The sequence below is a fragment of the Solanum lycopersicum genome, chromosome 1, assembly GCF_036512215.1.
Source record: "Solanum lycopersicum chromosome 1, SLM_r2.1".
In the NCBI taxonomy this organism is placed as follows: domain Eukaryota; kingdom Viridiplantae; phylum Streptophyta; class Magnoliopsida; order Solanales; family Solanaceae; genus Solanum; species Solanum lycopersicum.
The window spans coordinates 89,236,252-89,249,015 of NC_090800.1; the positions used below are offsets into that span (position 1 = coordinate 89,236,252).

The 12,764-nt window shown below is 29.9% G+C and overlaps 1 protein-coding gene and 1 long non-coding RNA gene across 4 annotated transcripts; one reads left to right on the forward strand and one right to left on the reverse strand.

Moving 5' to 3' along the window:
* The first annotated feature begins 309 nt into the window (after positions 1-309).
* LOC109119315 (uncharacterized) lies at positions 310-2,667 on the forward strand. 3 transcript variants are annotated; one of them, XR_011213603.1, is made up of 3 exons: positions 389-575; positions 1,419-1,555; positions 2,350-2,667. It is a non-coding gene; the product is annotated as an uncharacterized lncRNA (long non-coding RNA). The 3 variants fall into 3 exon arrangements; XR_003244134.2 differs by having other exon boundaries at positions 416-575; positions 2,201-2,667; XR_002026621.3 differs by lacking the exon at positions 2,350-2,667 and having other exon boundaries at positions 310-575; positions 1,419-1,753.
* Positions 2,668-7,874: 5,207 nt separating this feature from the next.
* LOC101246188 (NAC domain-containing protein 104) lies at positions 7,875-9,104 on the reverse strand. Its single transcript, XM_004230592.5, has 3 exons — positions 8,676-9,104; positions 8,285-8,577; positions 7,875-8,198 (listed from the first exon to the last, which is right to left on the reverse strand). The coding sequence occupies exons 1-3, from the start codon at positions 8,836-8,838 to the stop codon at positions 8,058-8,060; spliced, it is 597 nt and encodes a 198-aa protein (XP_004230640.1). The 5' UTR covers positions 8,839-9,104; the 3' UTR covers positions 7,875-8,057.
* Between the last annotated feature and the right edge of the window lie 3,660 nt (positions 9,105-12,764).

The window sequence follows — 12,764 nt, forward strand, 5'->3', positions numbered from 1 at the left end:
AAAGAACATATACAAAATGTGAAGACTCTTTGTTCATCTAATATATATAATGTATGTTCAAATTGTAATTTAAAAAGGATACAGTTCTATCTACTGCTTTATGTTAGAATCAAATTAATGATATTTTAATTTGAAAGCTATTAAAGTAAACTTTGAAAGACATATTAAGTCTGAGCTTTAAAATAATATGAATTGTGCCATACGAAGAAAATTATGTTGAAGCATTATTTATAAATTTTATAATACGTAATTTAAATTTAGTCGAAACTCTAATTTAAATGGTGGACACTCCGCTAAGAAAAAAAATTTGAGCATCAGAGGTTTTATCTCTTAAAAATATAACGAATGTTTGGGTCGATACTAATAGGATATCACTTTGTCAAAATGTATGGACTATTTGGTGTTCTACCCGAAAGATATAGTTGGACAATTTTGGGCCAACAACAATTTTGGGCCTTTGCTCCCATATTTTCAAGTCAGTTCATCCCTCTGCACTTCTCCGACGATCCACCACGAGAACTCGCGGCGAAGCGCCGGAAAATGACGAAGTTCTTCGCGTTTGAGAAGATGCACAGGTTCAACAATGTTTCACTGAGTCTGAATGTTCATCATTATAATGTGTTGCTTTATTTGTTGGTTAAAATTAGGGTTTCCCATAAATGTCAACAAATGAGTTATTTGTGAATGCAATAGAGTTGTGTGCCATTTTATGAAGTTGATTGTAGTTCGAGTCAGGATGATCCTACTGTTCAAAACAAATTTAAGTCCGACTACTTTGACATGACGTCGGAGTGAATAACTAAATGACGTTTAAACATGAAATTAACCCTTGATAAGTCTTAGAAAGTGGATATGCATACAGGGGAATCTGGGGTTGTGCCTGAGGGAGCAGTGCAGCTATTTGCACAAGTAAGAATTAGTCGAAAAGGGAAGACGAAGGGCTTTATGCATGATTAGATTAGTACCAATATTGCCTGCCAGGGATGCTTAGAAGGATCACTTCATGTATGTCTTCAAGTTGATTTAAAGAAAAATATAACTGTCTTTGAAAGGCTAAGCATTCATATTGCCAATGCACAAACCCAAAAAAGAAGAAAAAAGAATCATCAGGGTGAACATCTAATTTATAAGTAAGAATCTCCCTATAGATGAGTTCCTCTTCAATAATAAAGGGTGAATGAAAATGTTAATTGCTGGCAATAAAATGGGATCATGACAATTGATATGGTAATAGTAACACTCTGCATACCTAGTTGAGTTTGTGTTATCTATAAACTAGATTTGGCGTATTCATTTATCAATTATCCTTTTTCCATTATAATGGATTCTGAAATACGATCTGTTACTCCTGAATATACATATTCAGAATTTGTGGAGTGCTTATTTCGATTTCCAGTATTTGAGTTTTCATGCTTCAGGCATTCAGGTGAAAGAATGTGGGATCAACTTTCTAGGTGCACCTCGTCCAGGAGTGTCTAAAGAATCCATTTGATGTATAGTGGTAGATGGTGCAAACGTTGGCCTCACTAATCAGCCTAGTTATGATTTCTCCCAGGTGCCCATGCTTTATTTGTATTCCTTTTTTGTTTTCTTATCCTCCCCTTGATTTATTCTGAGGTGCCAGTGGGAGAATGTGTTTGGAGTTAAGGATGTATTTCGATGTGTATTAGAATTTTAAAAAAGAAGAAAAACAACAAACTACTTGTATACCTATATGCATGTTTCAACAAGGAAATGGCGATTCTCTGACCTACTTGATTTTCTCTTATGTTATTTAGCATAACTTAGGAAGAGGAAAAAGTTCCTACTGCTGCTTTGCATTCGATCTTTTTAATGATGAAGTGCTACTTCCATAATTTAGCACATTGTTTATGCATAGTTTGCCTCTCTAGTCTCTACATCCACGAGGTAGGGGTAAGGTCGCTCTACCCCTCCCTGTGTGAGATTTCATTGGGTATGTTGTTGTTTGGTGCATAATTTGACTGAAAGAAATAGTAGAATTTTCAAGGCAACAAGAAACACATTCATAGCCATAAGTGTAGAGCTTTTTCTTTCCTAGCTCTTTGGTGCAACCTAAATTTTGTACATGATGTAAATGCCATGTTAGATACTATCGAGGGATTGCACTCTCTGTATCTCTGTTTTGTAGCACTAACTTAGTGGTATTCTCTCTATGATAAAGTTCTTCATTACTTTTCAGAAAAAAAATTCTTTGGTAGCCTTTTTTTGTATCACCAAGAAATTTAGCTGGGGCCATCCCAAATGACTAATTGCATGCAACCTTCAAGACTCGGGGATAATGGGCCAGCTGCTCTTCCATTCTCCACTTTAATACCAGGCTCGATGCAGGTTTATCTTGCAGTGACGATATGTTAGCAACATTGTCCATCTAGTCCAGAGTAAATTCTTCTCCACATTGATCAATCATCAATCCACGTGCTTAAGTGAAATGACTTGAAGCTTGTTAATTTGGCCTCAAAGCTGAAGTGGTTCAGGGAAATTTATATGGTGCTTGGTTTTCTAAATTTTCCATTTTGGCTCCTTGTGTGTTTCTGTTTGTTTGTCTTTCTGACTGTGCCTTTTTGTTTACAAAGGGTTGATTGATCGATCAATAATGCCTCAACTTTGCTGCAGGGGAATATCATGGTAGTGTATCTTTTAGTCGTAGATTGTTATTTTGATTTTATTTCATGTTCACCACTTGAAAAGATAAAATGAAGTTATGCCTGATAACTGTTATAGAGTTTGGAAGGAGGGGATGGGTTTAGGAGATTTACACAGGCTTCTGGTAGGATATGAATTTAACAAAAGGATAAACAACGTAACTAAGTTTGCAATGTGATCATATTTTTATGGAGCTTAACTGAAACTTGAAAAAAAATTAGTTAGATTCTGAACCATGGCTGTGTAAAACTATTCGTCAGTATGTTTGAGATTAGTAATTTCAGGGACATAAGTTGCATTCACTTTGTTATTGGTAATGGACTCGGTGAATGTCTTGTGACTTGACTCTTATGGGATGTTTCCCCAACTCTTTCTGTGAGTTAGTCAACTTCATTGCGTATATCATGTAAAACCTTACAATGAGGTTTGTAGCAATTGTTTAGTTTAAGTCATGTCAATCCTTGCAATTCATAAATAGTATAACAACTTGACTAGACGAAAGAACCATAAGCACTAACTAGATGAAGGAATGCTTATGAGTCACTGCAGATTCTGGCATGAATTAATTTGTGAAGTGAGGCGTTATTCTGATGTGCATATTTTGCATTACCTTCGTCACAGTTCATGAAAACCTGACTTCCCGTGTTAAATAACTAAATAAGAAGTACCAAAAACAGCTTGAATTAAACCAAATTTGTTTCGATTCTTTGAAATAGACTGCGTATTTACAACGACAACAAAGTATCATTGTGTAAATCCTTAAATAGGATCTGGAGAGAGTAGTGTGTACGTGAACCTCTACCTTGGAAGGCAGAACGATTATTAGACCCTTGGGTTAAAGGAAAAATATAGATAAATTACACCACCGTGCAAATGCCTTCTCTTCCCCTTTCCAGTTTAAGCTAATAAAGCTGGTATAAACCTCGAGAAATGTTGGTTTAAACGTCTTACTGAAACAGTTTTGGGTATATTTCTGTTTTCAATAAGCTTTGAAAGATGTTTGGTTGCAACTTTATTTGATACTAATTATTGACAGCTAACAACTAATAAATAGCAATTAACTTGTTGTAATAGACTAAATGAATCCGAGCATCTCACCAACTCCAAGTTTTTGGAATGCCCCAAATTCGACTCGAGTATTGGTATGAAAAAAATATCACATTCCCAGTAAGTATACCATATATTTAAATCCATGCTTAAAATATATTTCCGGAGAGTTTAAAGAAATCGTTAATAACTTGCAATAAAGTAAATTAGTGTCATTATCCCATGAATTAAAGCTAAGCGTGCGTATAATTCTACTTTCAACTTCCTTGGAAATGCAATGTACCCAAGTTTAACATATACTAATCTAAGGTCAAAAGAAGTCACCCATAAAGAAGGAGAGGAGTTATAATGAACAAAAGGAGGACAAAATTTTACCACAAGTGGTATCTCCACCAGGGTGGGCACAATTATACCTTTGATGAATGTGCCCATTTTGATATGTTTACTATAAACTAGTTATATTTGGTACTTTGGATCTAACAAGCTAACTAGTGGTGTTTGACTCAAAAGGCTTGATGCTTTGACCTTGGAATTGATATATGTGGGATGCATATATATTATAAGCATAATTAGCTAGCTTTACTCAAAAGCTAACCTTGGTCCCATCAATGATTTCTTCTGTTAGTTTCTCTCTGCCAAATTCATCTAAGTTCATCATTTCCTACCTATACTATACATTAAAAAAAGTAGTTAAAAAGAAAGGGTGTTAAGAAGGGAAGTTTGTTTTCATATACAAGTACATATTATATTTTTCCAATCACTCTTTTTCTTTCTTCCATTGATGTCTTTATCAGATAAAAACAAACAACTTAAAGAACAAGTTGAGATAGGGCCATGAAGAGCAGCATGTTTTTGTGCAATCATAATGGCTTTCAATTTGATTAGGTCATATTCCCAAACCAAGCAAAGTTCCAAAGAAAGCAAATTATATTGGTGAAACTCATAACGTCAACATATTGAGATCATGGAGTTGCCTTTGCTCACAAGAAACTAATAACTTGTTTTAAAAAGTCTATACCTACACATGCAAAGTGCAAACTCTACCACCAACAACCAACTTTGGACGAATTCTCTAGGTTCAACCAAATTCGTGCAAAAAATATTTAAACTATATGCATTTGATAATTTTTGAATTCTAGATTTGTGCTCCGTGAACTCAGTGTTAATTGGGGAAATATTTAATATATATACTTTACAACTAGAATAGAAATAAATCACTGGATCCAACATCTGTTGGGGGTTGGTTGGAGTTTGTTTGCTTGTTGATCTCTCTTTATGTCAAAACATGTGCAGTTGTTTGCAAATGCAGTCTTGTATTGTATGGGTGAGATGATTAGAAATGTTCAGTGCTTACGAGCTAATTAAGCAATGAAATCATTTAATTATATGTACTTCTCAATGGGGTTTGGGTCTTAATTTCTCTGGGATTTTGATAAGCACTAATGAATAGGTACACGTGGTGACGAGGACATAACCTTTAATTATGCTGATATGAACAATTATTTTTTTTTTCTCAATAAGACAAATTAACAACCGTGCAGTCTCAATCTTTGAATTTAATTTCTCTAGTTTTATCTACTTTTTAATCTAATGGAAATTAACATATATTAGTGGATATTGCTCCTTTAGACCTTGAATCCAACTTTATTTACATATATATCTACATAATAAATTTTATTCTCTTTTTCACTAGTATGAAAATAAATAAAATGGCCCCATGAATTTGCTTTATGCTACACTTTTAGAGATTTAAGTCAAACATGAAAAGAATTACAGAGACATTGAAATCTTTTATTCACAAGATTAGGCTTTAATGTTTGGTTAACATGTAACAGGAAAACGCTCATCACGTTTTAACAGTAATTAGGACCTTAAAAAGCACTTAAAAAGAGTAATTACTCTTTAGAATCCTTAAAAGTTAAAAAGTAAACTTTGAATTCTAAGATTAGTTTCCCATTTCACATTTCACAATCACAAAAAAGTACTTTATTTATATTTTGACAATTGAATTTGAGCCCTCTCGTCCTTTCAATTGACAATCAAAAAGATTAAAAAAAGAGTCAGTCTATTGCAAATTGGAAGGAATAGAAACTTTGCTTATTCTAGAGTCAAGAGTAGAATCTTAATTAATTGTTGTAATAGGTTGATTATCTATTTTATATTGAGATAATCAACTAATAATCTTTTCATTACTATTTTATGATAAACATTTTTGCTCGAATGGTAGAAAGCATTTTAATTTTTCATATTAAAATATTATTATTTCATCTTCATCATAATCATTGGTATATTTCAATGAGAAACTTTAACGGAAAAAAGTAATATTTGTATTTAATATTTTATTTCATAAAAATAGAGAAAAAAATTTTAAATCTAATTTTAGTGAGTTTTAAATCGAATATATTATTAAAATAATAAATAATAAAATAGGATGAGAAGAGTAATCACCTTGTAGTGGGAATTAGTAGCTAGCCACTTCCTTTGTTTCACTTTTCTACTTTTCTTATATAAATTCACCATTGAGATTTCCATCTTTATTTATAACATTATTATTACTAATAACTTTTCTTATTCTTGTATTGTCTTTGTCACCATTCAACTTCAAAAATCTTCGTTCACACTCCACAAAAAGTCTATTTTTATACAAAATCACTTTCTTGGTGTGTTGTCTCTGGAAAATACTTTCCTTGCCCAAGGATATAATCAATTAACATAATTATCTCCTTTTTCTTTTCTATTTTTCTTTCGCTCGAAATGACACTCGATTCGACATATATATATATATACACACGTAACATAGGCATATTTATAGCGTTTGCAATTGAAAAATTAATGTTATTTTGACAAATTTACCTAATATGATGTACAATCAAATATATTAGAAGTGTAAAATCAATAATTCATGATATACTATGTGGAGATTGTCATATTGGATCCATCACGTGTGTGTGAAAGAATTAAGAGGAAATGCTTACATAAACATGATACGATGCTTACATAAGCAACCACCAATATTAAATCATAAAATAAAATAAGAAAAAAGGTAGAAATTAAAAAAATGTTCCTTAACTTGGTGACACAAGACAACTACCAAATATCCATCATAACACATAAAAGCTAAAAAGGCTACTGAAATACTTAGCAGTAGAGTAGTGTAGTAGTAGTAGTACAAGTAACACATCTCAAAAGGAAGAAAATAATTTTTTCTTTCTTTCTTTCTCCCCTTTTGGGTTTTGGCCTTAATCCAATACTTCCTTCACGTGACAACTTCCATCATTTACAACGTAAGATTATATTGTCGCATATCGATACATATAATTTTAATATTGTTTAAGTATTCAATTATCTCATTGCATTTGTATCATACCAGTGTGAAAAGTAATGATATGAATACATAGAGAATGGAGTTGCCGTATAAAATGAAACAAGGTTAAGTTAAAAATAATTTCATGAAAAAATTAAAAAGATTGTATTATGTATATGTGTTTGGCCAATCAAAAAATTGCTCACGTTAATTCGTTCTTGATATGTACCCATTATTCAATCCGTAATTGAAATTAATTAATACTAAATATAATTGAAATGAGATATATGTCAGAATTAAAGCAAAATAAAACATACTAATAGTTTGACAGATAGATAGAGTAATAAAATAGTATATGTAACTTTTTTTTAAGCACATATAGTTTGAGAATTTTGCGACAAATATTGGATGCAACCGAACTTGACACTAAATGAAAATTTAGCACCCAGAGGTTGACTCTATATATAAATAACAATAAAATATTCCGTATAATATAAAGACGATAAATAATAAGAAAATATATCAAAAATCAAATAGGTAAATAGTGAAAAAACTTATATGAATTAAGTTTGTGAGGAAATAAATAAATGAAAGACCATTTAATAAAAAACATAGAAGCAATATTGGTATAACCATCGAGTGGACAAATTTTAGAAGCAACAGTATTTACGTAGGGCCATAAGATAGTAGTATATATAGAGTGGATAAATTGCAATGCATGTGGTTACATTTCGCAGATCATATCTGGATTTTCTTGTACACATGGCATGATATGGATCTAGCTAACTACACATCACATTGTAATAATTCTCAAAATAATTCATTTTATTTATTCCATAAAATAAAAATAAAAATCCAATAAGGAAAATAAAAATTTCTTCGATATATATATCAACATTGCATAATGATGATCTTAATTTTGTTACATACTACACTGTTTTCATTTACTATGGAAATTAAAGGGTGGCTGGCTAGCTGGAAACAGAAATGTAATTAGATCCAAACTTATTGGATCTAATTATACAATTAATTAATTAATAATCTAGTGCGGTAAACTAATTTCATCAAGATCATCTAGCGATAGAAAAACTTCATCCAAGCATGATAGCTCCGGTCCATTATTATCATCATCATTATCATAATTGTGTTCGTATACACGACATATTACCCATCCACTATAGTCCTGGAACTCCAAATAAAAAAATAAATTAATTCAAAATAATATTGAATTAATTCATACCTATGTTAAAAATGAATATATATACTTACAATTTTGGAACGGGTTCTTCTTTTAGAAGATGAACGACTACTTCCAGAAGAAGATTCAGAATTAAGACTAAATTCTTGCATTACCCAATTTGTTTTGACACCTTCTGGTAGCTCACCTAGATAAAAAGCATAATATTTCTTCATACCAACAATATTATTATTATTATTATTGTGACCTGTTGAAAATATTGGTTCATCAACTCCTAATGATTTCCAATATCCATTTTCAGTGATTCTACTCTGTGTTCTCCTGCTATAGAAATACCATTTATTTCCTTCTACCATTGCTTTTCCTGCACAACATAACTAATGATATGATATATTATTTTTTAAAAAAAAACAACAAAAGAATCAGACTCTAACGTGAAAGGAAAAGAATAGAAAAATGTACCATCTAAGTCCCAAGGATCATAAGGGTAAAGATTAAGATCAGGAATGACATCAGGATGGCAAGGTAAAAGAGCAGCTTTGCGTTGAAGAAAATGAACAACTAATTCTTCATCTGTCGGGTAAAATCGAAATCCAGGTGGCAACTTCACATTACTATCTCCCATTTAATTTGAAAAAATGAATGATATACTATTTAATATGTATTTTTTTTGGTAGAGTAGAAGGGGATATGGAGGAACTCAGATATTTATACACAAAGATATATAATGGAGAGTGTGTTTAATTTTAGGGAATCATCATAACCATACTGTGTTTTGCTTCAAACAAGGTTTTGCTTTATTTTTTTAACAAACAAAAAACAATAGTAATAAGTAAATCAAATATTTGAGTGGCGGCTCTACTCCAAGGCGGCGGGTGCCTCTACCTATTTATCTCATTCTTTGGATCCAAAAACAATATAATGGGACCTCCTTCTATTCGATTATGACATCAGTTTTTTTTTTTACCGATCGAACTGCTTTATTTTTAATTAAAATTTTTGAGTTTCACAATTAATAATTTAGTCAAAAGTTTTAATGTAAGTTTTAAAAAAGCTAAGTGAAATATGGAAAAGAAAAATATTTTTTCTGTCTCATATTAATTATCGTCCATCTTATTATAATTATTTTCTATTGTGTAAACAGAATTGTAAATTTATTTACTTCCTACGTCACAATTTATGACATCTTTTATTTTTCGAAAGTTAAACAGTTAAAATTTGATCGAAGATTTGTGCATGAAAATTTTAAATTTTTTGAAATGAAGTTTATATTATTTATAAACGACATAAAAAGGTATTATAAGTTATAATAATTGTTAATTTAAAATATTTAGAAAATTTTAAAATAAATTTTTTTAAATTTCGAAATTTAAAAAGCGTTTGAGACGGAGGGAGTACATATTTATGACTTTTTCAAAATGTTTGTTAATCCTTGGGCTAGACCTACTATGGTAGGACATGACTTCAGAAACAAGGTGATTATACTGTACTTACAAAATGATTTGTATATAATCTATGTATTATGTGCGGCTTACTACTATTGGAAGATCTAAAGTTTTATCTAATTAAATAATGAAATATTGATGTAATTTTCTAAGATGTATCTTGTTGATCAATCTTTTGTAATTTAAAACAATATATCATGTTACAACTTGAGTTTGACTTGTAGATGCAACTTGTTGAAATCTTACTTTCTTAGGTACACTCCTTGGTTGCCAATAGAACAGTGATGGTGATAATTCATTAAGAATAGATTTGCCTACACATATTCCATAATACGTTTATGCTTATCTTCAATGTTTATTTGTGAATGTAATTATGGGATTTCATGTTCTTTGTGTATGTCAAAAAATGGTTTATGATGAATAAAGTCTCCATGTAATGTTGGTAATTTTATTCAGATGATGAGTTGTATTTTTTTTAAATCACAAATAAATCAGTCATGTTATAAATTAATGGTTTTAGTTATACAACCAATAAAGTTAAATAATCATATTACATAGTTTAGTAAAAAGAGTTGCAAATTATTGTTATATGTTCAATTTTCTTAATTTTTTTATATATAATCTTTTAAAAAAATTTAAAATAAAATAGTAAATTTTTCAAAAGACTTTATAAAGAAACGTGACGATGAGTAGTTAAACATTAATATTTACGATTGTTTTGTTTATTGATGTTGGAGATGTATGAATACCAAGACCAAAATGAATGGTTTCTGGATTACAACATAATGGAGGTCACATTTATTTAGTTCAATCAATCCTTCGAAGATGCAAATCAAAATTATAAAACAAAATTTGTTTACCTCTTTTTACTTGGTCCCTAAAATAGATATACCTATTAAGTAATTTCTTAAAATAATTGAGTTCTTGGTTTTGCTTTTCTTTCTTTTGTGTAATGAAAAAATAATCAGATTGTTATTCATGAGAATGGATTTGGATAAAGTTAACAAGTATTACATTTATCTTGGTCCCATTAGTTAATCTCAATGTTTCTCATTTACATTTCTAATTTCTCCAACCAATTGTATATTAAAAATCATAATCATTAAGAATAATGTTTTTTTATCATATTCTTTTCCTTTGATTATTGTTGATAATTAATGTTTAAGAGACTAACTATCAGGTTCATGGACTAATTATCCAACAAATTGATACTCTCTCTAGTACTTCTTAAATGACAATAAATGTTTAATTTCACATAATGATATTGTTATTTATTTAAGGATTAGTTCTAGTTAGTTAATGTTAGGTTAGATATTTGTTTTTAATATATTAAGTTGAATGTTGATGTAAAAAACTTTATTTATCAATATGAATATTTGAATTGGTTAATTCAACTTTCTAAAATATTTTTAATAAAAAGTAAGATAATTTTTTTTTTAATAATGTTCAATATTATTTCAAGTGCATAAAATTCACTATTAACATTTGTTGGGATATCTTTACTTAGTCTTACCTTTGAGTCACCATTAATGGTGTCTCTATCTTCAAATTTCGAATTAACTTAGCTCTAATCAATTATAAATAAATGTTAGACACTTTCTTTTATAATTCAAAATAGATTAATTTTCGTATTACCATTATTTTTTAAAATTATCTTTTTTTAATGGGCTTTTAAACTAATATTTTTAAGGGCAACTTTCACATATAGTAAACAAAAAATTCATATTTGTATGCTATAGCAAACTTTACATAATTGCGCTCCATAGCAAACTTAAAACTGTATAATTTGCTATACATATACAATTGTATAATTCGCTGGCCTAAATTGTATAATTCGCTGGCCTATTTCGCTGCAATTGTATAATTTGTTTTGCATACAGTTGAATCGAATTGAAATGTATGTATATTGCATAATTATAAGTGTATAGCTAGAAGATATATGTTTTTCTCGCTTTCTACAAAAACAGAAACACAATATATATACTTCTGTTATATAAAGCTAGAAAAAATTGTATTTCACTGCAATTGTATAATTCGTTGGCCTTTTTCTCTGCAATATTTGAAGTAAAATGTTTGTAAATTGTATGATTAAGTGTATAACACGAAGATATACATTTTTGCATGTGTATATACAATTTTCTCTTGCTTTATACAAAACAGAAACCGAATTATACACTTCTGTGTATAAAGCGAGAGAGGCGAGCGAGATTTTTGGGAGAGAGACGTTGGCAAATTTTAGCTAATGCTTGCTATGGATCACAATTAAATCAAACCCTAGCTATTCCATTTAATTTAGGTTATTAGTTGGCTATACATACGATTTTTCCTATTTTTAATAATTGTGTATAGTAAAGGATATGAAATATCTCAATTAATTTGTTTATATCGGAGAGAACACCTTTTTGTAAGATTGCACAAAATTTCGTGCGAAAGAATCTTTCTTTTATTTTATTTTTTATGTGGTGCGCCCATGCCACAACTACAATATAGGTACTGTGCAAGGCATTATTATTGGATTCTTCTGATGGACATTCAAGAATGTGTCCATGGGCATATATATATAGCTAAACTGCTCTGAGTTATGATGGCAGTAAGTAATAATGATAAAATAGACTAGAAATTCTTCAAACAAGATAGTGACCTCTTCCTTTTTTTCACTTTAAAAATTACTGTCATTGTGAAAAAAAAGAAAAGAAAATGTACACCTCACAATATGGCCCTTTTGTTTTGGTCATGCTCTCTGTTTGGTATAAATCCAATTAATTGGAAGCTGATTAATGATCTCCTGCCTTGATAATTATATAGGATGTCTCTTTCACCACTCTGGGATATACATATATTGCAACTTGCTTAGATGAGCAAGGTTCATATAATTATATTAAAATTTAAAAAGCATGAATACTAATCAAGATTGTGATGTATTAATAAATACTTTTTAAATTTTAACTGAAAATTTCATATTTGAATTTTAATATAAGATCATTTTTATTAAAAAAAAAAAAAGAAATTACATTCAGATTTACTTTTAAAAAATATATTTAGGCAATTATATTATTAACAAAGAGTCAATTGTAAGGCAAGCGTCTATACTACACATGATCTAGGT